This window comes from Sapajus apella, unplaced genomic scaffold, assembly GCF_009761245.1.
Source record: "Sapajus apella isolate SASKATOON/1434 unplaced genomic scaffold, GSC_monkey_1.0 scaffold2, whole genome shotgun sequence".
Classification (NCBI taxonomy): Eukaryota; Metazoa; Chordata; class Mammalia; order Primates; family Cebidae; genus Sapajus; species Sapajus apella.
Window position 1 is genome coordinate 38,598,525 of NW_022436942.1, and position 27,475 is coordinate 38,625,999.

The 27,475-nt window shown below is 36.8% G+C and overlaps 1 protein-coding gene across 1 annotated transcript in view; it reads right to left on the reverse strand.

Moving 5' to 3' along the window:
- Window positions 1-27,475, reverse strand: part of PAWR (pro-apoptotic WT1 regulator) — a 98,651-nt gene that overhangs the window by 10,256 nt on the left and 60,920 nt on the right. Inside the window, exons 3-4 of the mRNA XM_032296360.1 lie at window positions 25,864-25,995; window positions 16,327-16,361 (exon numbers count right to left, since the gene is read on the reverse strand). Coding sequence (XP_032152251.1) covers window positions 16,327-16,361; window positions 25,864-25,995 — 167 coding nt within the window. The remainder of the gene's footprint in view (window positions 1-16,326; window positions 16,362-25,863; window positions 25,996-27,475) is intronic.

Below are 27,475 nucleotides of genomic sequence, written 5' to 3' on the forward strand. Positions count from 1 at the left end.
GTAACATTAATTCTTTCCGCCAACATCTACTGAGTAGCTAAGTAATGAACACTGTTCTGGATACTGAATATGTAACAGCAAACACACACATGGACTCTACCTTTCATAGAGCTTTCAGTTAAGAGGGAATATAATAATAAAGCAAGATGATCATTAAAATAAGGTCAGTGACAGATACTATGAGAACTATGACAGGACAGATCTCCCATATTATTATTATTATTATTTTGAGATGGGGTCTCACTCTTGCCACCCAGACTGGAATGCAGTGGTACAATCATGGCTTACTGCAGCCTCAACCTCTTGAGCTCCAACAATCCTCCCATCACAGCCTCCTGAGTAGCTGGGACTACAGGCATGTGGTCACCACACCTGGCGAATTATTTTGTATTTTTTTCAGAGACGGGGTTTCACCATGTTGTCCAGGCTGGTCTCAAACTCTTGGGCTCAAGCAATCCACTCACCTCAGCCTCCCAAAGTGCTATGATTACAGGTGTGAGCATCTGTGCCTGGCCTAGATCTCCCAGACTATCTGTGTTGAAAAACCACTCTCCTTTTTCAAAATGCCAATCTTTCATGGACCAATACTTTTATAAAGTAAAATAAAAATGCGCTGCTGGAAAAATAAAAGTTTAAAAGGTCGTACAAAACACAAGTCCAAATGTTTTATTAGATTGAGACCCATAACATTATAAATAGAAAAAAAGAAAAGAATTACAGAAAGTGGCAAATTCTCCACTACAGGCATGCATACAGGCAATACAGAAAACTGCTACCACACTGATAATCTTGTCATGCCATAATTCTAATTGAATCAAAAGTTCTAAGTAAAACAGCAATTCTTTGAACACCAATTCATATCCTCTGAACTAACAGCACATGTCAGTATTTAAAGGTTTTAATGTAACAAATGAGTTTGCTGTATTATTACTCCATTAAAAATTACCCCCAAACTTACACACATTTTTTTTTTTTTTTTGAGTCGAAGTCTCACTCTGTCACCCAGGCTTGAGTGCAATGGTGTGATCTCAGCTCACTGCAACCTCCGCCTCCCGGGTTCAAGCAATTCTCTGCCTCAACCTCCCAAGTAGCTTGGGAACTACTACAGACTACCACACCCAGCTAATTTTTTTTTTTTGTATTTTTACTAGAGATGGGGTTTCACCATGTTGGCCAGAATGGTCTTGATCTCTCGACCTCGTGATCTGCCCACCTTGGCCTCCCAAAGTGCTGGAATTGGAATTACAGGCGTGAGCCACCTATCAAAGTTTCTGTTGGTCAGGAAATGTAGAAGCAGCTTAGGTGGGTGATCATGATTCAAGGCTTCTCCTGAGCTTTTAATCAAGATATTGGTTGAGGCTTCGTTCATTGGAAGGCTAAACTGGGCTGGAGAATCTGCTTCTAAGCTCACTCACATGAGTGATAACAAGGGCCTCAGTTCCTCACTATGTTGGCCTCTCTGTTGGCCAGTTCATTACATGGCAGCTGGCTTCCAGAGACAAAGTGACAGAGCAACCCAGACAGAAACTGCAGTGTCTGTCATAACACAACCTCAAAAGTGACACACTATCACAGTGACCTTATCCTATTGTTCACACATATCAATATGGCATAACATGTAAGAGGATTATACAAGGTGTTAACATCAGGAGGTGGGGTTCATTGGGGGCTGTTTTGGAAGCCAGTTACCACATTTGTTAATTAATCTAGGTTGGACTGATGACAATGATATTCACAAGGAATATGTATATCTATTTCTGTGTTTTGTTTTAATAGCACTCAGAGAAAATAGTCTTAAAGGACAAAAATAGGAGTGATTTTAATGCAATTTCAGCAAGCTCATTCATTTTTAAAAACTTTTATCTAAAATGCAGAAAATTTGCTTTTCAAAATTTGTTTTTAATCTTTTACTGACTGGTATTCAGTTCGAATAATTTATCCAGCAAATTTACAGTTAAATGTAAAGTGACTTTTGGTTTTAAAAAATTGATTCCTCGTCTACGAATTTCTTACCTATGGATTTTCTTTTGATAGAAAATAAAAGTGTCCCATCAAATTTGTAACCTTTTCAAATGTATATCGCAGAACCTTTTACAATAAGCTAAGGTAACTTTCTCCTCAAATATCCAACTTTCATTTTTGTTACCTGATCTTAACTGCCATTGGAAAGCCTTTGACATTCCTTCTTTGCATGGAAAGCTAACATCACTTAAAAAAGAAAAAAAGAATAAGGCTATCAGACAAGTAAGTCTAACTCACATATTTTAAAAGTTTGTGACAGAGCAACCAAAACAGAACTCATTTCTTATCTTGCAAAAACACCAAGAGTTCAGCCCAAAGTTCAAATACTCTTGACTGAAAGGTTACTTTGAAGACCAATGTACACCCTAGCGTATGGTAACAGCTCAACTCCCAAACTACAATATGTAATTTTTTAGAAACCTCAAATTTAATGAATTAGTGTTTGTTAATTCACACTTTTAGTGAACTATACTGTTAATTCAGCTGATATAGCAAGAACACTGTGTAGTTCAGCTGACAACGCAAGACTTTCTCAATGAAAGCAGCAGGACGCTGATTTACATTCTGGTACAAGCTTCAGCATGTTTTTCTTACACTGTGCCTGCATAATTAGAATATACTCCTACAAAAGTAAAGCAAAATTCGAAACCACATTTGTTGATATTGTAACCCTTTGCAAGTGTTACATACTTCAGAGCGAGCTGTATTTGTCAGCAATGAAGCTGAAAAATAAATTATTTCCTATCATTGTCATGTTAGCAAAACCAATGTGCTCATCAAACTGTAACAAAAATTCCTTTGCTATCCTTATTTGTCTGAGAGTTAGTCTTCTGTATCACTATCCTGTTCCTAAATACATCAAACTATGGCATTGCTGGAAGTGGTATGTGAACTACCTTCTTTACTACAGATTCATCCAACTTTTCCAAGTAAACATATTTTATCATTTGTATGCAGCTTTTTAATGTTAGCAACCTCAGTTGAGACTACCAGAAACCCCCAAAATACTAATGATTACATGTGAAATCCTGAACATCCGCTTCTGTCACCTTTGCAATATTCTTTCTTTCAAATAATGAATTTGGTTTTGAACACATTTGATGAATTGGTATTGAACATATCATGCCTACAAATACCAATTAAATTTAGATCATTTTATATTGTTTCATTAGCCAGTGTTATCTCCAAACAACCCATTTTGCACTGTGGCCATCAATTATGGCTAAAAACTAAACATAAGACACATAGTACTTTCCAAGAAAACTAGTACAAACTCTTTTATCTGTATCTCTTTGAAATTACTTCCTTTGTCATCTGGTTTACTACTGCTATTCCACTCAAAAAAGTTCAGTAAATTCTGTTTTGTTATCAGTAAATCAGACTTAAAAATAAATTTTGCTTCCAGGATTTAAATACTTGTAAAAGAAAAAGATTTCTACATTTTATTTTTATTTACTATATATTTTTAAATTATTTACAGGACAAGAATAAGCATGATTATGAGATTTTAAAAATAAATGCTTTTTTTTTTTTTTGAGACAAAGTCTTGCACTGTCACCCAAGCTGACGTAAAATGGTGCCATCATGGCTCACTGCAAGCTTGAAACCTCAAAACTCCTGGGCTCAAGTGATCCTCCCACTTTAGCCTCCCAAGTAGCTGGGACTACAGGCATAGGCCACCATACCTGGCTAATTTATTTATTTATTTTTTTTGGTAGAGATGTGTCGTACTACGTTGACCAGACTGGTCTCAAACTCCTGGCTTCAATTTGATTTACGGTATAAAACTTTGTTATCACAAATATTTTAAATGAAAGGATAACTGAATATGCTTCATTATTTCTGAAAATCTTAACATTGTGTGATAGAGAGATTCAAAGATCTAGTTCTAACATCAGTTTGAACATTTTATTTTTAACGGCTATCAAAGCAGAAAGGATGCCTTACAACAAAAATGAGAATATTTTAAAGGTTTCACTTAAGACCTCAAAATCAGCATAATAATTTTTCTTAATTTATGAGAACAGATTTGATTTTGTATAGCTTACCAGCTGAACAACAATGTTATCTTATCTGCAGTTAGACAATTGGCTTGATTTTCTCCATAAATTTCCTAATCCAGACTTACGTATTTTGTGAGTCATAAAGTAAATAATTCATAAGTCCATGTAGATGGACATTCAAATTATAGTATTGTAAAACATGCAGAAAGTGAACAAAGCATGCTTCCCTCAGGACACCTTTAGTACCAAATGACCATCTGACATATAGAGCAAAGAAGGAATGACTAAATAACTATTACACAGTAATAGCTTTTAAATATAAATGCCTTAGTGTTTTCCAAATAAAAAGAGAAATATGAATAAAAATTCTAATATTTTCCTCCTGCACCCAGCAAATTATCTTGCATATCACCCCACTTTGGAGATCACTGATTCAGACTCTACTTAAAGGTAATGGTAAGCTATTAAACAGGGAAAGTAACAGTATCATTTTTATAAAATATATTGGAGATGACATAAACTGGAGACAGGGAGGCCAGTGTGGAGGCTATTGTAATCACCTATGTAAGAGATGATGGTGTCCTAGATTGGTGCGATGGCAATGAGATACTCAGAAGATAAACTCAACAAGCCTTGGTGAATGAATGGATATGGGCGAGACAGTGAGGAAAAAAAAAGTAAGTGCCATAAATAATGGCACTTACTTGAGCAAAAGTAGATGTTGATGTCAACTACTGAAATCCATCAGGTTTCACAAGCTTACTTTTGAAAATGCTTAGTTTAGTATACTTCTGAGATATCTAAAAGCAGATATTTAATAGCTGTTGATTATATAGATATGAAGCTAACAATGTGAAGGCATCAGCCTTACATATAGATAGTAATTGAAGTCATTGTAGTGAATGAAATTTCTAGCACAAACACACAAAACCAAAAGAGAAAAAAGTCTAAGATTAACAGCTGAACAGGCTGAGCATGGTGGCTCACGTCTGTAATCCTGGCACTTTTGGAGGCCAAGGCAGGAGGACTGCTTACATTCAGGAGTTCAAGATCAATCTGGACAACATAATGAGACCCTATCTCGACAAAAATAAAAATAAAAAATTCGCCAGGTATGTTCCTGTAGTCTCAAAGCACTTGGAACTTGGGAGGCTAAGGCAGGAGGATTGCTGGAGCCCAGGAGGTTGAAGCTTCAGTGAATGATCTCTGCAGTGAGTGATCACACCACTGTACTCGCCCTGGGTGACACAGTGAGACCTTGTAAAAAGAAACAAAAACAAAAACAAAAATCAACTAATAGCAATACATAAAGAAGAGGTACAGGAAAGAAAGAATTACAAATAAGACTAGGAAATACCAGCAAAGTGGTAAAAAGAAAATCACTAAAGCCATGCTATATTATATAGAAGGTATCACTAAAGCCATACTATATTATAGAAGAGCATCGGAACCATTTCAAAGGACCCATTTTTCATAAAAAAACAAAGTCCAACTTTCTGGATTCATCCATGACTTTTTAGGTAGAAACTATAATGATGACAGCTACAAACAATCCCTCTAGAAATATGGATATCCCTTAGTAGTTGTGTATTTGCTCGATGAACAAGTTTAAAACAATACTTCAAAAAAGTTTAACCTATTAACAATTTTCAAAACCTTCCGTCTTAGGCTTCTCAATACATAAATGGCATCATTATGCAATTTTTGTTGTTGTTTGTTTGAGACAGAGTTTTGTTCCTGTTGCCCAGGCTGGAGTGCAATGGCACTATCTTGGCTCCCTGCAACCTCTGCCTCCTGAGTTCACTGCCTTAGCCTCCCAAGTAAATGGGATTACAGGTACCCACCACCACACCCAGCTAATTTTTAGTATTTTTAGTAGAGATAGAGTTTCACCATGTTGACCAGGCTGGTCTCAAACTACTGACCTTAGGTGATCCACCTACCATGCCTCCCAAAGTGCTGGTACTACAGGTTTGAGCCACTGCACCTGGCCTTCATTATGCGAATTTAAAGCCAGGAGTAATTATTAGTGTAAAACAAAATCATTACTTCATTCACAATACATATTATGTTTTTAGGGAATACTGTCATAATTGTGAAGACTTGTGTTGCTTGATCTTATTGCCAAATTTAGCTGTTTAACCTATTTTGAAGGCCAGATATACACAGTAAAAAATACTCAGAATAGAAGATTGCTTCATTAACTCCAAAATGTTTATAACATTCTACTTAGGAATGTTAACACAAATTTCTAATATGATCCAAAAAGAATCTTCCCTTTGCTCTTAGCTATGAAGACATGAACTATAGTGCTGAGAAAAGGGAAAAGAAACAGTATCATCAAAGATAAATGCCACCCCTTACTGGAAGTTCTCCCCCTCTGGGAATTTTAGCACCTTATGTGGAAAGACCAGGGGGTGTTGTGTTGGGAAAAATTATACTATTATTCTAAAACTATCATGAGAATCAGATTGGCAGCATTAAGAGATTATAGCTAGAGGAATTTTCCACTAAAATAGACATTATAAAGCTTAGCAATGAGAAGAAATACAACACTCAAGGGCAAATCCTACTTTTAGAATAAGTATCAAATACTCAGAAGTACAGGATATATTCTGAAATTCCTAAATAACCAACAAGTACATGACTGACTTCCATCTTCTTAATATCTTTCACTGCCCTTTCACTCCCACTCCTTGAAACGGCTCCTTGCTCTGTGTAGGCTTTCTCTGTCTTCTTCCTTTAAGTACAAACATACACATAACCACAAACACCAACAACTAAAAATCAAAATCAACTCATTATTAAACTCTCATAACTTTATTAAAATTATGATACATATTTATAACAGAAAACAGAAAATATGAGTATCACCAGCAATTCCACTAACCCAGAGATAATGTCCATTGACATTTTATAACATATTAGTAAATTTTTAGCCTTTTGGATTAGATTCTTTTTAAAAATCATATGAAAAATATGTATCTTCTCCCAGAAAAATCAACATTATCTTCTTTTACACAAAATTTTAGCAGTTTATCACATGAATAAGCTGGACAATTATACTCAGATAATACTTCATATACATTATAATACTTTGTTTTGTATCATACTTTTTTGTAATACGCTCTCTCCTCCATTTTACATAAACAGGTAATAATTTTCTTATGTAATATTTTTCTGTAGCATCATTTTAATGGCTGCATTATAACTGTTTATAGCAATATATTATAGCAATATATTATAATCTATCTCATTAAAAATTTAAGTTGTTTCAGTTAGGGAATATCATACATGTTCATTTCTGGTATATTAAATATAGTAAATTATCCTAAAGAGATCGAGTATATCTGACTGCTCAAATTTTACCAGTTGAGAGCTAGACAAAACAAGTCCAGAAAGCACTCTCCAAATGTAGTTTATTATATAGTGTAGGAACAGCTAAAATTACACACTCCTCATTATCATCTTAACATGGGTGTCCCAAACAGCCAAGCATAGTACTTTGCATCTCTGATCTAGTCAATAAATATTTGATATACAATGTATATTTTGTTGTTTTAAAAGGCCTTCAACTAAGCAATATGAAAAATGTCTGTGTATTAAGAATAGGGGTCAAAAACTTGTACATGAATGTTCATAGCACATTGTATATTATTATATATATAATACTTCATATTAGCCAAAAAGTATAAAGAATCTAACATACCCATTATGCTAATCCAAATGGTAAAACATAATATAGCATATCCATGCAAACTACAATATGGAATCATCTTGAAAAAAATTATGCTTAATAAATGATGAGACGCAAAAAGCCACATACTTGGCCAGGTGAGGTGGCTCACACCTGTAATCCCAGCACTTTGGGAGGCCAATGCAGGCAGATCACTTGAGGCCAGGAGTTCAAGATTAGGCTGGCCAACGTGGTAAAACCCTATTTCTACTAAAAACACAAAAATTGGCTGGGTGAGTGGTGCCCACCTGTAGTTCCAGCTGCTTGGGAGGCTGAGGCACAAGAATCACTTGAACCCACAAGGCAGGGGTTGCAGTGAGCTGAGATCACACTACTGCACTCCCCCTTGGGCAACAGAGCAAGACTCTGTCTCAAGAAAATCCCCAAAAAGCCATATACTGTATGATTCCATTTATCTGAAATACCAACAAAGAAATTTATAAGGACAGGAAACATATTACTGGTTGCTGGGGGACAGAGGCAGAAGAAGAATGGATATGAAGGGTATGAAGTTTCCTTCAGGGTAGACAGCAGTGATGGTTGTTTAACACTGAATATCCTAAAAATGCTGAATTGTACACCTTGAAAGGGTGAATTTCACGGCATTTGAATTACATCTCAATGAAAATAGGGAACAGTATGATCAGTTTAGTGGTTAATTTCCAAATAAATACACAAAGTGCACTTCAAATGACACCAAATATTACATGGTTTATCTTTCATTATAATGAAGATAATTTAGATGCTGTTAGACTTCATAATTCAGAATAAGTTATTGTCTGACACTGCACTATCGCTAAAACAAAGTAAAAATCTGAGTGGATTTGTGAATTCCAGAGCCATATATCCAGAAGTTACTTTTTGGGGGGAAAAAAAAAAACACTCTATGTTAAACAGAAAAAAACTAGTTACGGGTACCATCCAGTTACTCAGAGTTTAAATAATCTAATCAAACTACCACACTGTACCCATTTCCTACCCATGCTAGGCAAATTAACATTACTACCATGAGGTAATGCAACATACACTGACAAAATCTGTAAATTACTACCTATTTAATCTCATACAAGTCAGTAAACTTCACTGTTACTCAGTTTACTCATTTGTAAAATGGGAACAATAAAAGCATCTCCCTAGGATCATCAAGGAATTAATTGAGTGTAAAGTACTTTGAATAGTACCTGGTACACAGCAACATTATATAAATATTAACTAATACTATTTATGACCCAGAAAAATTCACAAATCCACCAGTCCACAAAATGTACAAGAATCCCAATTTATTTTAAATGATCATTTTATGACTTTCATGTACTGTTTCAAAATCTATTAACTAGAAGAGTCACTGCTATTGCATGCCTGGCAGCATTGGGTAAAACAGAGAACATATTCTGATATAGAAATAATAGATATTGCTGGGTGTGGTAGCTCACACCTGTAATTCCACCACTTTGGGAAACTAAGGCGGATGGATCACTTGAGGTCATGAGTTTCAGACCAGCCTGGCAAACATAGTGAAACCCTGTCTCTACTTAAAATCCACATACTGGGCGTGGTGTGCGCCTATAATCTCAGCTACTTGGGAGGCTGAGACAGGAGAATCACTTGAACCCAGGGGGTGGAGGTTACAGTGAGCCGAGATTGCAAAACTGCACTCCAGCCTGGACAACAGAGTAAGACTCAAAAAAAAAAAAAAAAAAAAAAAAAAAAAAAAAAAAAAAAAAAAAAGAAAGAAAGAAAGAAAGAAAGAAAGAAAAGAAAAATAAATAACAGATCTTGAAAGAAATAGATTTCATTAGGGTCATATACAGCCCAAGAAGACTCTCTCTCTTCAATTACTGAAAGATACATTTGGTCCTCTTTAGTTTGGATTTCTTACCTTTAAAGAATCTGGCTGATTTCTGGCCAGGTGCAGTGACTCACATCTGTAATTCTAGCACTTTGGGAGACTAAGGCAGGCAGATGTCTTTAGCCTATGAGTTCAGGACCAGCCTGGGCAACACAGAAAAACCCCATCTCTACACAAAAATTAAAAATTAGCTGGGTGTGGTGGCACATGGCTATAGTCCCAGCTACTTGGGAGCCCAAGGCTGGAGGATCACCTGAGGCCGGGAAGTCAAGGCTGCAGTGAGCCATGATTGCACCACTGCACTCCAGCACTCCAGTCTGGGCATCAGAGTGAGACCCTGTCACACACACACACACACACACACACACACACACACACACACACACAAAAAAAAAAAAAAAAAAAAAAAAAAGAATCTGGCTGAATTTTTCTGGTTTTGACCCTTGACCAACAAACCAAGGAAGTTTTACTCTACTTGGTGGTTCTCAAAACAAGATCTACTTACTGATTAAAACAATGATAATAAAGTTCCATTTAGAAAAAAAAAAAAGTTAACATTGTGTTGCAACATCTTACTTGAATGAAAACTATGTTTCTAAATAAATTATTCATCTCTAAACTTGAACAGGTTCTAGTCAGTTTCTTATGAAAGAGCTTTGAGAATGAAGTTGAGAACTAAAGTACTGGCCGTCCCAACCTTTTTGGCAACAGGGGGCAGTTTGATAGACGATAATTTTCCCATGGACCAGGGGTTGGCAGGGAGGATAGTTTCGGGATGAAACTGTTCCACCTCAGATCATCAGGCATTAGATTCTCATAAGGGAGCATGTAACCTAGATTCCTCACATGAGCAGTTCACAATAGGGTTTGCACTCCTATAAGAATCTAATGCTGCTGCTGATCTGGAAGGAATGAGGCAAAGCTCAGGCAGTAATGCTCACCTACTGCTTACTTCCTGCTGTGTGGACTGGTTCCTAACAAGCCATGGACAGGTAGTAGTCCACAGCCCGAGGGTTGGGGACACCTGGCTTAAAGTATTTCACAGTGTCTCAAATTAAATGCATTTATGTTATGTAGAAGTCTTATCATTTAAACAATGGCAAAGATTTAGTTTATTGAACCATTTACCCAGAGTTAGTTCTGCTATAAAACAACATAGGTATTTCTAAAAATCAATGTGCTATGCAAAAATCACCCAATCAAAACATGAGGGGGCCAGGCATGGTAGCTCATGCCTACAAATCCCAGCACTTTGGGAGGTCAAGATGGGTGAATCACTTGAGATCAGGAGTTTGAGACCAGCCTGGCTAACATGGTGAAACACCATCTCTACTGAAATACAAAAATTGGCCAGGCATGGTGGCAGGTACCTATAATCCCAGCTACTTGGGAGGCTGGGGCAGGATAATTGCTTGAGCTCAGGAGGTAAAGGTTCCTTGAGCCCAGGAGGTGGAGGTTGCAGTGAGCCAGGATCAAGGACTGCACTGCAGCCTGGGTGACAGCGTGAGACTCCACCTCAGAAAAAAGGGAGTGGTAATACAGAAAATGGGGTTACAGGTACAATGTTCTAAAACTTCATCAGTGACACATTAAAAAAGATAGGAGCCTAATGTAAAATAGTAGTACAGTTTTATAGGTTAAATAGCTATGAAATACATAAATACAGCATTTTAATCTTGAAAAAGAAGTGATGCTTCCTCATAGAAGCTGGCAGCAGAAGAGTTGTAGCTTGTGGGTTAATATGAAGTGTGAGAAAGAAGATATCTGAAATTAGACTTGAAGTTGTAACATCACCTATGGAAATGACAGGGACAGGAGGCAGGGTAATTCCGGGCAAAAGAGGGTGGTCCCGGCAAGGGTCCCACCCTCAACCCTTGAACCATGGCCCAAAGTGAGAACATGCATTCCTGTTTTCCTGCTCAAATACTGCCTTTTCCAAAACCACCCATGGCCAGCCCTGCTCCCCTTCCTGTGCCCGTAAAAACCCCTAGCTCCACCAGAGGAGTGAGGAGAGGAAGAGGAAGAGAAGCAGCTTGATTTCAGAGGAACAGCTTGACAGCGCTGCTCCAGGGAGAGATTATCTTCCCACTCCATCCCCTTTCCAGCTCCCCTTTCACTGCCAATATAATCCTCCATATTCACCACTCTTCAATTCATTCATGTGACCTGATTTTTCCTAGACACTGAACAAGACCTCAAGGTGCCATGAGTGCAAATGCTAAAGAATGTCACACTGACGCTCTGCCACCGCTAGCAGAGAGCAACCGCCTCACATGAAAAGACAGAGGACCAACTGAACTGTTTAACACTTAAACTGTCCATAGACAGCAAAGGTAAAAGAGCACTGACTGTAACACTCCTTCTGGGACTTCAGGGGTAATGAGCATCCCCCCAGATACTGCCATAGGGACAGTACAGAATTCCTTACTGCCAGCATCCAAAAGGCTCACCCCTGCTCTTGCATTTGCTCACCTATACTCCCCCTCCCATGAGAGGAGGAATGCAGCGGATTTGAGTGAGTGGAATTTGCCCCTGTCGCACCAAAGCGCCTGGTAGGTCCAGTGCCCAAGCACTCCAGTTCCTGCCCGCAAAGGGGTCAGGGAAACTTTCCTGCTTCAAAAGCAAAGCTGTAACTCATACCGAGATACCTGGTAGATGTTTGCCAGGTATGCCTGAAAGAATTTTGTGTATTCCTATGTAGCTTGGTTGAGCTGGGTAAGGTTTTCAGCATTTACCCTAGCATTTATGGTGAACAAAATCGTGTATAAGCAAAGGCAAAATTTGAGTTAGGGTCAAATTGTTCCCTAATGTATGAATTAGGACCAATTTGCATTTTTAAAACAAGCATTATAGCAGAATTGACTTTGCAAGAAAATTCTGACCCTGAAGAAAAAGAATCTTAGTCATGTTTTATCCAAATAAAGTAAACAGAAATTATGGGTCCCCACAGCAGTGATAGTGAGGATTTCTGTTATATTTATACTACATTTCATTTAAAAGGCAGAAATCACTCAGTTGATACTAGCCATTATTTACAGAACTTAAAAGGTGAAGATACTCATGTTACATTAGGTGAAGAGCAAGCCAGAATGTGACACTGCACATCCATTATTCTCACAGTTATACATATAAAAAGCCTAGGAAAAAAAATGGAAAAATTGAAAGCAATGCTAATAGTGCTTGACTTAGAGTATGGTGAGAATTTCTAATCCTAACTTTCTGTATTTCTTAAATCTTCGATAGTGGGTATGCATTACTTTATTTAAATGGAGAAAACAATGTTTAAGTTGTATAAAGTTTCTATCTTGATCATATGCAGTAGCTGCAAAAAGTATTAAGAAAAGTCCTGATGAAGCTACATGAATTATAAAACTATAATAATACTGTGAAACACTGCAGATATGAAATAAGGCTTAACATCAACATTTTGGCTAAGGTTAATTTTTCCTGACATTCATATCTTGATATGTCCATGCTCTTTATAAAAACAAAAACTAACAATATTTCCTCTCTTTCTGTTCAGAGAGAATGTGGTAAGAGTTCACTAAACTAAACAAAGCCTTTTCCTTCATCTGTCAAAGACATGCCTGCCCTGGTTGCCGCCTGATGAGGCTAACTATTGGATAATGTATGTGAAAGTGCTTTACAAACTACTAAACCTATTAAGGTTACTTGGTGGGGGGAAGAGGGGAGTGCTGAGAACCACATATTACTTTGCGCAAATGTTTCTTAATAAAATAATTAATACTAAACATATTTGTGAAAAAAAGCCAGTTAAGAACTAACTGAATGCTAAAACAGTATTTGTCTTGTTTCCCCTGCTGTTCGTTTTATTTAGAGTTGGGATCTCACCATCTCCCAAGCTGGAGTTAGGTGGCATGATCATGGGAGACTCAGGGGCTCAAGTGAGCTTCCCATCTCACATTTCAGTCTCTCTAGTGTAGCTAAGATTATAAGTGCTTACGACAGCACCCGACTAATGTTTTTCTTTTTCTTTCTATTTTTTTTTTTAAGAGATGGAGTCTTGCTGTGTTGACCAAGCTGGTCTCAAATTCCTGGCCCTCAAGCAGTCTTTCCCCCTTAGCCATCTGAGTTGCTGGGATTATAGGCACAAGCCACTACATCAACCTCTCCTGTTGTTTATGGATAGTAACTTCCCATACCCTGGCTAATCCTGCCCTTTTAAGTCCTTAAGGCTATCTTGCCTTCTCTTTTCTTTTTTAAAAGTCTTTAACCAACGTACCATAAACTTTCCAAATAAAAATTCTGTTAAAAAAATTATAAAACCATACATTCAAATAAATCTGGGTTTCTGAACCTTCTAATGACTTTAAGAGTTATTTCTAGCTATATATATACATATAATTTCTCGTAAGTTATTTGGTTTACTGAAAATATTTTCTATTTTCAGTTATGTATATATATAAGTTATTAGGTTTACTGAAAATATTTTCTAACATATGATGCCAAGTTTCTTTTACCCTAGTCTCTCTTTTCTTCATTCCCATTAGTTGGCAGACACCCTCACTAAGAAACATCTGTTCTCTAGTCATTGCTATAACTTGCTGACAGAATAATGAAAATAATGAACTGTTGATATAAAGCATAATACATTTCTACTAGTTAAGAGACAATTTCATATACAGATTTTAGGTTTTTGTTAGTGTCTTTTTTTTTTTTTTAGATGGTATTAAAATGGAGGTGTAAACCAATAAAAAAATGATGAGAAACCTTAAGATATTTATATCACTATTAAACAGGGGTAAACCTTTGAAAACTGCTCTAGTTTTCAAAATAACAGGCCACATGCTCTAGGCTATGAAAATACAAGTATGAAAAGTGCAAATTCATGGAAATGTCACAAGTAATGGTCTCAAAAGTTTCACAAAAATTTGTACCAAAAGAATAATTTTCTTTCTGATTTAACACAATGAAATGTAAATAAAGCTTTTGATAGGATTTATAAAATTATTCCCCTCTTGATTCTGAGAACACAATTTGAAAAGTGTCATTCATAATTTAAGATTATTATTTAGTAAGAACTAAATGTGTACGATCCATACAACCAACCTGGTAAGTTGCCACAGGTTATCTTTAGTCTCCAAACCAAAAACTTGGTTTGCTAAAAGTTTTTTGGTTTGAGAATGTGGTTTAGGAACAGGCCACATCATGGCTATTTCATAATTATTTCTGGAAAAAGAAAAAGGATTTTTTCCAGCTTAAACTATTAATGGTAAGTAAAATTATCAGGCAATGTACACATGTTAAAAAGCTTTAAAAAAAAAAAAAAAAAAAGGTTTCATTATACCTACATCAAAATTACCCAGAAATGAAAATAAAAGTAGTAACAGTAGCAAATGTATTGAGTGTTTTTCCATGTGCCAGAAACTATTTCAGATTTAATCACTGTTGTTGATTATCTTGGACTTCTCATCTCTTTCTATGGCTAATAAATACTGCAGCCCTTGACAAAAATTAAATTTTATTTTTACATAACAGCATAAAAATTAGAGTATTGGTTAGTATTTTATTGTAGATTAAACAGCTAAAATATTTTAAATTTCAACATATAAACACAAATAGATGAAAATAAGGGGTTTATATGTATAAATCTAGGCAGATGGTCTTACACAGTTAATAAAAATGTGGGTGCCAGAGTAAGGCTGCCTGAGTTCAAATCCAGATTTTACTGTTGACTAGGTTTATAACCCCAGAAAAATTATTCTACTTATTTAACCTCATGTCTCTCATCTATAAAATGGAAATAAATATTATATCTGTCTTTTAAGATAATCATGAGAATTGAAAGAACTCTAAAGCACTTTAGACCAGTAAATATTTAGTAAGATTTATCATTCTACGATTATTAACACAAGTATGACCATATGCTTCTGCAACCTTTATGGCCTCAAGGGGGAAGAAGGAAGTTAATATCCTAGACACCTCCACTGAAAAACTTCTCGCACCCAATTCTGATTTTCTTCCTATACAAGACAAACACATTCTCTGGTAGAAGTGTTACTCATTGTGTACAGGTGGTGCAATGGATTGAACTATGTCCTCCCAAAATTCATATGTTGAAGTCATATCCTCAGTGAGATGGTATTTAAAGGTGGAGCCTTTGGGAGATAATTGGGTTTAAATGAGGTCACAAGGATGAGGCCTTCATGATGTGATTAGTTCCTTTATAAAGAAGGGACCTCAGAAAGCTTACTTTCCTTCTTCGTCCCTCTTTCTCTCTGCCACGTGAGGACACAGTGAAAAAGTGGCTACCTGTAAGGCAGGAAGACAGTCCTCACCAAAACCTGACAATGGTGGACATACGGCCTCCAGAAATGTGAGAAAATTAATTTCTGTTGCTTAAGCCACCAGTCTATGGTATTTTGTTATAGCACTCCAAGCTACCTAATACTGATGGGTCTACTTGTATTTCCAATGTTCAAATATATGAGAAATAGCAATTCTAGGCATTTATTTTGCAAATTTCATCAGACCCTTGCAAATTCATGGTCAGTTTTCAAAGACTGTTGGCATGTCAGAATAAGCCATGGTCAGGCAGACATTATACTCCTGCTTACAATGTAATGTATTTTTAAGAGCACAATAATAAGGTTTCTTACTTTTCAATAAGCTGCTTTAAACAGTTCTAGTTAAGTCAATGTCAGACAGACATTACAATCATGTCTATAATATGTTTAAGTCATAAGGATTCTTACCTTTTATATCTGCCTGAAACTGTTCTAGATGGGTCCTGTAAATTAAAAATAATTATGTATCAGTTTGAGCATGTATGTATACAGTTACTGACTATGACTATATAAAATAGCTGATAAAGAATACCTAATTTTGAAAAGACCAATTTGAAGCAATTACTATTTTTAAAAATTCACATTGCTGGTGAAACAAAACAAGAGTCTACGTTTGATTTTTCAACCCAAATCAATCACTTTTTAAAAATTATGTTTTTAACACAGAAGTATTTTAAAAGCTCAGAAAATGGACAAGGGTGGGGGCATCATTCATCACCCAGTCAGCTTAAATCCTTTTGAAAGTCAAGGGGCATTAAAAAGTACCACCATTATATTCTTTATATACTCCCCTTTGTCTTTTTTATGCCATCAATTTTTCTAAAACTTACAACTCACTATATGCATATAGCAATTAGTTCTTATTTTTAAAGCCTATATATACAGCTAAAAATGAAAAGTGAAAAAGTACATTTTAATATTGTGCTGATTCTAAGCTACTAAAAACAAAGACTGCTGAAAGTTCACATTAACCATTGGGGTGGAAAAATTATAACCTTCCAAATAACTAGGCAGTCATTTCTCTGTTCAAACTTTTGACAGTCTAGGTTCTCCAAACACTTTTGTAGTTTCATTTTAATAAAACAGGTCAAAATCAAATGATGTCTTTAAAAATTGATATTAACTTTTTTCCTAATTAATCATAAGGTTCCCAAGAGAGATCCTACAATTAAAGAAGTTCTCATCTGATTAAAGTAAAAGAGTAAGTTACTTTTTTTATTTTTATTTTTATTTTTTAATTGTACTTTAAGTTCTGGGGTACGTGTGCAAAATGAGCAGGTTTGTTACATAGATGTACACCTGCCGTGGTGGTTTGCTGCATCCATCACCCCAACATCTACATTAGGTATCTCTCCTAATACTATCCCTCCCCTAGACCCCCAGCCCCGACAGGCCCCAGTGTGTGAGGCTCCCCTCCTGTGTCCAGGTGTTCTCATTGTTCAACTCCCACTTATGAATGAGAACATGCAGTGTTTAGCTTTCTATTCTTGTGTTAGTTTCCTGAGAATGATGGTTTCCAGCTTCATCCATGTCTCTGCAAAGGACATGAACTCATCCTTTTTTATGACTGCATTGTATTACATGGTGTATATGTGCCACATTTTCTTTATCCAGTCTATCACTGATGGGCATTTGGGTTGGTTCCAAGTCTTTGCTATTGTGAACAGTAAACATATGTGTGCATACGTCTTTATAGCAGAATGATTTATACTCCTTTGGGTATATACCCAGTAATGGGATTGCTGGGTCAAAAGGTATTTCTGGTTCTAGATCCTTGAGGAATCACCACACTGTCTTCCACAATGGTTGAATAATTTATACTCTCACCAAAAGTATAAAAGTGTTCCTATTTCTCCACATTCTCTCTGGCATTTGGTGTCTCCTGACTTTTTAATGATCACCATTCTAAGTGGCATGATATGGTATCTCATAGTTTTGATTTGCATTTCTCTAATGATCAGTGATGATGAGCTTTTTTTCATGTTTGTTGGCAGCATTAATGTCTCCTTTTCAGAAGTGACTGTTCATATCCTTCACCCACTTTTTGATGTTTTTTTTTTCTTGTAAATTTGTTTCTTTGTAGATTATTAGCCTTTTGTCGGATGGACAGATTGCAAAAATTTTCTCCCATTCTGTAGCTTGCCTGTTCTAATGATAGTTTCTTTTGCTGTGCAGTTCTTTATTTTAATTAGATCCCATCTGTCTATTTTGGCTTCTGTTGCCATTGCTTTTGGTGTTTTCTTCATGAAGTCTTTGCCCATGCCTATGTCCTGAATGGTATTGCCTAGGTTTTCTTCTAGGGTTTTGATGGTTTTAGGTCTTACATTTAAGTCTTTAATCCATATTGAGTTAATTTTTTTAAAAGGTATAAGGAAGAGATCCAGTTTCAGCTTTCTGCATATGGCTAGCCAGTTTTCCCAACATCATTGGAAGTTCTGGCCAGGGCAATCAAGCAAGAGAAAGAAATAAGGGGTATTCAATTAGGAAAAAAGAAAGTGAAATTGTCTCTATTTGCAGATGACATGATTGTATATTTAGAATACCCCATTGTCTCAACAGCCCAAAATCTCCTTAAGCTGATAAGCAACTTCAGGAAAGTCTCAGGATACAAAAATCACAATCATTCCTATATACCAATAACACCGAGAGCCAAATCATGAGTGAGCTCGCATTCACAATTGCTACAAAGAGAATACCTAAGAGTACAACTTACAAGGGATATGAAGGACCTCTTCAAGGACAACTGCAAACCACTGCTCAAGGAAATAAGTGAGGGCACAAACAAATGGAAAAACATTCCATGTTCATGATTAGGAAGAATCAATATCATGAAAATGGCCATACTGCCCAAAGTAATTTATAGATTCAATACTATCCCTATCAAACTACCATTGACTTTCTTCACAGAACTGGAAAAAACTACTTTAAATTTCATATGGAATCAAAAAAGAACCCACATAGCCAAGATAATCCTAAGCAAAAAGAACAAAGCTGGTGGCACCATGCTACCTGGCTTCAAATTATATTACAAGGCTACAGTAATCAAAACAGCATGGTACTGGTACCAAAACAGATATATAGACCAATGGAAAAATAAGCTACCTTTAAAAAATAACCAGTTCCAGAGTAAAAGAGTAAATATTGACTGCAGGATGCAATAAAAGACTAGCAATGTGGGGAACCAGTAGATCAAAGTTCCAACCAGATGGGCTACTCAGTAGCTAGAAGACTATGGGTTTAACCTCTATCAATGTCTCCTTATCTCTAAAATGGAATAACAGTACCTATTTTACTGGGTTGATGTGGAGATTACATGACATAAGTGAGTAAAATTAGCATAATCCCTTCCAAACAGACTTTCAATTTCAATTTGATAGCTAAAACAAACAGAAAACTAGGATATGGAAAAATCTTTATTGAATTTTCTGCATGCAATTTGAATAAGTCTGTCTTAATTTTTCCAAGTCAGTAAATTCCCATTACAGAAGCCTGTATCACCTAGTTTAACATAATTTTTTTTCTGAGGCAGAGTCTTGCTCTGTTGTCCAGGCTGGGAGTGTAGTGGCACCATCTTAGCTCACCACAATCTCCACCTCCCAGGTTCAAACGATTCTCCTGCCTCAGCCTCCCAAGTAGCTGGGACTACACGTATGTGCCACCATGCCCAGCTAATTTTTTTTATTTTTCATACAGATAGGGTTTCACACTATGTTGGCCAGACTGGTCTCAAACTCCTGACCTCGTGATCTGCCCGCCTCAGCCTCCAAAAGTGCTGGGGTTACAGGCATGGGCCACCATGCCTGGCCCTTAATTTTTTTTTTTTTTGGAACAGAGTCTCGCTCTGTTGCCCAGGTGGGATTACAGTGGTGCGACCTCACCTCACCACAGCCTCTGCCTCCTGGGTTCAAGCGATTCTCCTTGCCTCAGCCTCCTGAGTAGCTGGGACTACAGGCACACACCACCGTGCCCAGTTAATTTTTGCATTTTTAGTAGAGACAGGGTTTCACTATGTTTGCCAGGCTGGTGTTGAACTCCTGACCTGGTGATCCGCTCGCCTCAGCCTCCCAAAGTGCTGGGATTATAGGTATGAGCCACCATGCCCGGCCTATAATTTTAATCTCAATTTTACATGTATATGTCTTATTTTCTAAGTAAAACATCAAGTGTCTGACAGATACGGACCCTCCACTACCAATTCCTTTCTTTCTCCTCCCAAACACCAGCTCACCTAGTATGCAATAAATATAGATTGACAACTTAGGGAAATAACTTCTTATGCAGTTACAAAAAAGTACCACTTGGGAAGTAACCAGTTGCAGGAAATAACCAGGTCAAAGAATACTCGAGTGACTGTGTGTGCGGGCTTGACCCCATAAACAGGCTTAGTTCTGGGGAAGCCAAGCCTTGACAGTTGATACAAAGACATTTTAACCCTTTCTGAGCATCAGGTATTCTTACAGCAGGGACAACAACAAAACCTGGCAAGCAAACTTTAAAGAATTTCTTTTCTGCCTGTCATTAAGCAGGTATCTGTTAATCTGTGCTTTTGTACCAAACATGTAAAACAAATCCCCTATATAGACATTTAGATGGTTATTTAAAGTAGAAAGAAAAATTAAGCTCATGTGTACTCACACAAAGTATACGTTATCAATGTGAGTGATAACAATTTATACAGAAGTTTTCCCAGCTGGACACAGTGGCTCATGCCTGTAATTCTAGCACTTTGGAAGGCTGATGGGGGTGGATCACTTGAGCCCATGAGGTCAAAATCAGCCTAGATAAAACTCTGTCTCTACATAAAATACAAAAATTAGCTGGGTTGTGGTGGCATGCACCTGAAGTCCCAGCTACTCAGGAGGCTGAGGTGGGTGGACTGCTTGAACTCAGGAGGCAAAGGTTGCAGTCAGCTGAGATCACATTACTATACTCCAGCCTGTGCAACGGAGCGAGATGTTTTCTCAAAAAAAAGGTTTTTTCCCCTGCTAGTTTCACAAACAGTATTTGGATTAACATTTTGCAAACAGCTTCTTTTATTAAATTCCCTAATACAACTCTATATGAACTAAAACTAAGGCATATAATTTCTGTCTACACATGCATGAGAAAAAAATGCCAGAATCTCTAAAACAAAGTTCTAAAACATCACATATCATTTCTCTCATATCTCTCTCATTTTGGTTACATTTGAAACATCTCAGAATATGCCACATCAGCTTGATTGCCCAGATTGCCTTTTACTGAAATGAAGTCAGCAGATTTGCTAAATGAGAGCAACCCTTACTAGATTTGCTACTTTGTGAGTTACTGGCATATCAACTGAAATGGTATGAATAACTTGGCAACAAACACTATTCTGAGGCTTAAAACAGACATTTTCTGTAATATGGTAAAACTTAGAGTAATAGAGATGTAGAGGAGAATTTTAACAAAAACAAATGTAAAATGGAGGGCATTTTCAGCAACTCTAAATTGCAGTGGCATTATAATAATTTCACACTTTGACCCAATCATAAGTGACTTAAAAGTCGGTATCAGACAAGTTTTAAGTATGCTAACCAGAAGTCATGTAAAAATATCAGATTTCTACATTTCTCTACAGTTGTTTTGTTTTGTTTTAAACATTTAGTCACTTAAAACATACCTCAGTAAGTTTTACACAGTATTTTCAACACTGCTAGCTTGATGCAGTTGATAAAATTAGAATTCCCACATACTAGGATGGTGTGAAAGTAATTGCAGTTTTTGCCATTATAGTCATTCCATGCTCACGTCTGAGATGTATAAATAATCAGAATTTAAGCTATACTTATTTGTTGTATACAGTTAATATTTCAATAGTTAAGATTTTGATTCAGACAGACAACACTTAAGTTTATTCTTTATTGGTGGATTTGAATATGGTCTTTTATTAAAGATTATACATCTTGTAGCTAAATGTTAATTTAAAGTGATTCTTGTAATCAAAGTATAAACTTTAGGCCAGGCACAGTGGCTCACGCCTGTAATCCCAACACTTTCGGGGGCTAATGCGGGCAAATCACCTAAGATCAAGAGTTTGAGACCAGCCTGGCCAATGTGGTAAAACCCTGTCTCTACTAAAAAGACAACAATGAACCAGGCATAGAGGTGGGTGCCTGTAATCCCAGCTACTCAGGACGCTGAGGCAGGAGAATCACCTGAACCAAGGAGGCAGAGACTGCCATGAGATAAGATAGCGCCACTGTACTCTAGCCTGGGTGACAGAGCAAGACTCCATCTCAAAAAAAAAAAAAAAAAAAACTTTAACAGTAAAATGTTCTGCACACTGGATAGATTATATTAGAGACTGGGAGGGGCAGTAGCCTTCTCATGTGTATTTAAAATGGGCAATTAGAGGTGCAGTTTAAAGTAATTTCTATATCCTGGCCAAAAAGAGAAAACTGGGCATATCTTAAATTAGAAATGTTAGATAGAAAAAACAAAATTAACCTACATGGTAGAGTAAAAAAGCCCCTTATAATTTTTTTTTAGTTTTATTTTTGATTGACAAATAATAATTATATATGTATGGTATACGAAGTGTTATTTTGATTTCAATACATGTATACATTATGGAAGGATCAAATTACAGTAACTAGCAGTAACTAGCATGTCCATCTAATATATTTTGGATGTCTCCTCCAAATCTCATGTCTCCTGTTGAAATGTCATCTCCAATGTTGGAGGTGGGGCCTGTCGGGAGATGACTGGCATGGCAGTGGATTTCTCATGAATGGTTTAGCACCAATGAGTTCTGGCTAAGAGTCTGGGACCTGCTCCCTCTCTCTCTTGCTCCTGCTCCTGTCATGTGATATGCCTGCTTCCACTTTGCCTTCCACCATGAGCAGCTCTCTGAGGGCCTCATGAGAAGCTGAGATGTTGGTGCCATGCTTGTACAGCCTATAGAACTGTGAGGCAATTAAACCTCTTTTTCTTATAAATTACCCAATCTCAGGTATCTCTTTATAGCAATGCAAAAAATAGCCTACACAGAATTACCTTAAATACTTATCACTTCTTTTTTTTCTTTTCTTTTTTTTGAGACACAGGTTTCTTTTCTTTTTTCTTGAGACACAACCTGTCACCCAGGTTGGAGTGCAGTGGTATGAACTCAGCTCACTGCAAACTCTGCCTCCAAGGTTCAAGTAATTCTCGTGCCTCAGCCTCTTGAGTAGCTGGGATTATAGGTGAGCACCACCATACTCAGCTAATTGCTGTATTTTTAGTAGAGACACGGTTTCGCATATTGGCCAGGCTGGTCTTGAACCTCTGGCATCAAGTGATTCACCCACTTTGGCCTCCCAAAGTGCTGGGATTACAGGCGTGAGCCACCACACCAAGCTCTTATCATTTGTTTCTGGTGAGAACATTTAAAATACTCATATATTTTGAAATATACATTATTATGAACTATAATCACCTTGCTGGGCAATAACACAGAAATTATTCCTCCTATCTAACTGTAACTTTGCACCCATTAATCAGCGCTTCTCCTCTTTCCATCTAGCCTAGCCTCTGGTAATCACCATTCTACTCTCTACTTCTATGAGTTTGACTTTTTTGGATTTCACATATAAGTGAGATCATTGCAACGAAATGGATGAGGGTAAAGGACATTATGTTCACTGAAATAAGTCCCTAGTAATTTTAAGGAGGAAAATGCTTCACATTCTTACATGTTAGAACAAAATTCTACATAAATATAAACATCACCTTAGATGTTTTAACTATATTTCTGTAGCCACAAAAATTTCCAGGCAAAGGAACAACTATATAATTATTAGGCACTTTAATAATTACTACTCCATATTAAATAGGGGGAAAAATGGAGAAATACAGTAGTCCTTTTTCTCTTATCCAAGCTTTCACTTTCTAGTTTCAGTTACCCATGATCAAGCCTGGTCCAAAAACATTAAATGGAAAACTCGAGAAATAAACAACTCACAAACTTTAAATTGTGAGCTGTCCTCACTAGCATGATGAAACCTGGTGCTGTCCTGTTCCATCCTGCCCAGGGCCTGAATTATTCCTTTGTGAAACATATCCACAGTGTCTATGCTCCTACCTGTTAGTCACTTGGAAGCTACCTTGGTTATCGGATTGACTGTTGTGGTATCCCAGTTTTCATGTTCAAATAACTTTTTAGTTTTCTTAATCATTACCCCAAAGTACAAGAGTAGTGATGCTGGCAATTCAGATCTGCCAAAGAGAAGCTGTAAAGTGCTTCCTTTAAGTGAGAAGGTGAAAGTTCTCAACTTAATAATAAAAGAGAGAAAAATCATATCCTGAGGTTGCTAAGATTTATGATAAGAACAAATCTTCTATTAAATTGTAAAGAAGGAAAAAGAAATCTGTGCATAGTATATATAGTGTTCAGTACTATCTATGATTTCAGGCATCCATTGGAAGTTTCGGAACATAACTCCCTTTGATAAGGGGGGGACTGCTATACAAGTATCATTGAAACTTCCTGTAAAAAGTACAACTGTTAAGACTGGTACTGGTCTTAAAACTTTCAAAGACTATGTAATTAGATCTTCCCAAAACCCCTAAGTCTGTTATACAACTGATTTCAAATATACTTTTTCTGAAATAATCTTCCTTGCAATGGGATGGTTTCTATTACTAAAGGGAAGTGGAAAGATCTATGTAGAGCTGAAAAAATGTTGGCAAAGCACAAACTGTTTTGTGTAAGTTTAAATAAAACATTCTGCTTTACTCAGGCTTATAATGATCAATAAGGAAATCCCTATGAACACAGTCTTTACAGGTGCAGTGGCAGATCAGAACTTGTAATGTATAAACAAGTATAATAGCGTAAGTGAAATAAGATCAGACAAATACAAGCCCAGATGAATACAGCAAAATAATACTGATGTTATTCAAATAACCTAGCAACAAAGTCACAGCCCTCAGTAAAATTATGGCATAACATGCTAACTGGCCCTCGGGACTAACTTAAAATATCTATATAGGCATGTATAATTTAGTATGATATACTGTTGAAGAATATATATGCAGAATATGACTGAAGAATAAAATTTCTGTAATGTATAATTGATAAAGAAAACGAAAAATAAACTAGAGCTTTATCAAATTAACAAGATTTTAAAAAGAAAAACTCATCCTTCCTCTTCCTTTCCTGAACAATTAAGTGCTAAAGCCATTAGGTACGGCAGAGTAACATGGAGAGGAAACACAATGGCTCAGACCAGGGTATCAGAATATGAGAACCTGTCATAAAGAAGAACTGCTTGGCATAAAGAATTCAAGTCCAAGCAAACTAAGGAGACTGCCCACATAGCAGAGCTCATTCAGTCTGACCTAAGAAATCAGAGCCTGAGCAGAATAAGGAAGATTTGTTCAAAGCAGGGAAGGAAACACTTCATTCCTGAGGCAAGGTCAGAAAGGGAGTCTCATAAGGGGCAGCCAGAGTCCCAAGTGGGATTCTTTTCAGGAGGGTGGCTCAGAAAAGAGTGACAGAACTTTAGAAGGGTAAAGACTGTCTACCCTTCAAGAGGCAACCTGGCATGGGGTATTCTGTGCCAGAGCCCAGGCAGGATGAAGTGAATGTCCACATGGAGTGGCAGTCTGGCCTGGAGGTCTCAAAACCTAATCATGTTGAGGAAGGGTCCCCATGGAGGAGCAATCCTACATGAGTTATCCGAATCTCAGCAGGAACAAAGAGAGGCCCTATGGCAGAACAGCCTGTCAAAAGATGCCCAAGCCAGAAAAGGGTGAAGAGAGTGAAGACGTGCTTAAGGGGAGCCCCACATGTGATGTCAGAACCCACTTTCGTAAGGAAGGCATAAGCAGGAGGAAAGATGGTAATGGGAGATATATTACTACATACAACTCAAGAACCATAATAGAAAAATTGCCATTAAAATAGATAGTGACTTCCTGGTATTTTTAAATACTCACCTGCAGCAGATAGGAACTGCCTGGGTCTAGTAAGTTTACAGCTTCATTCTGCATAGTGTTCTGTTGTGTAATTGCATCTTCTCGTTTCCGCTCTTTCTGCCCTGCTTCATCATCTTCATACTCATCTAAGCACTGAAAGAAAAAAAGTTTCCATTTTATTTCCACTATTAATAGACTGTTTCAATAGTATGTGAAAATATATTTTGATAGCATTAAAGAAATATTTGTGCATTCAGAAATTAGTTTATACAATGTTTTTCTTTCAGCAATATATACATTTAATTCCTATAAATTAAATTATCTGCTTAAAAATTATACTTCCATATCCATACCACTGCCAACAAATCTTTTCCCTAAACTCCAACCACCAGTGACAGGGTTTTCTTAAAGGAAAAGTTCATTCATTCTTTATCATTCATTCAGTAAGTTAACTACGTCTCCCTTAAACAAGGCATTCTGCAGAAGGTAACAAAGGATACACTAAAGAAATGAAATTTATACTCTAGTAGGAAAGATAATACATATATAGATAGATAACACTGAAAGGCCATTTTCTAGCTTTATATTCTATGAGAATATAAAGGAAGAGTATCTTTATGTGGGGAGTTAGGAAAGACTATAAAAAAATCTAGTAATTTAAAGAATGGTTACAATTTGGAATTGTAGATGCTAACAAAAAGAATTACAGATGTAACAGCATATTGAAAAACCTACAAGAGAGGGTTGCTAAAAAACGGAATCAACACCAGGAATTATCTAACTCTACATTTTTTACATGAAAAAACAAAATAGAAACAAATCTCTATCCATTATACACATTACGGACTGGGTTATTTGTTTCTTGCAACTGAATACATTCCTAACCAATACGACGCCCTAAAGGTTTCTGTAAGAGAACCCAGGCCCAATCTCCCACCCCTCTACACACACACACACACACACACACACACACACACACACACACACACAAAAAAAAAAAAAAAAAAAAAAAAAAAAAACCCACCTCTCTGCAGAGACACTAAGGCACTGATCACAGCACAGTATGACAGTATGTCAGTGAAGACAACAGGAATTAAAAAAAAAAAAAAAAAAAAAAAAAAACCTCTGCAGAGAGAAAACACTGAAGCCACTGTGCAAACCAGGAAGGTGCACTGGAATATCTGCAGATAGGAGGAACATACTGAAAGGGTACCAAGCTTGATAAGCAGCATATTCAAAGACAAGGTCTACAATGGAAGACATGGAAGAAAGCATCTGTCTGAGATGGAGTCTTAAAACATGAGAATGACAAGGAGAAGAAGTCTGAGGACAGAAATGGAAAGGGCAAATGAAAGGAGGAAGCAGGTTAAGATTCAGAGTTCTTCCCCTGAAATGCAACAGGCTGCTTATATGGGTGTCGCCTGGCTCTTGTAATATCAACCTGTTAAGAATGGGGCTCGGGGAAATAGTACAAAATTATGATTCTGTAGCTACTGTTATTGCTATGAGTTTAAACTGTTCTTGACTCTAACTAACCCAGGAAACTAGTATCTTTTCCCAGGATACACAAGCTGACATGTTAGCTTGCAAGTGGGGTGTGATCTCAAAGCCATCACAGTTTTTGAAGAGGTGA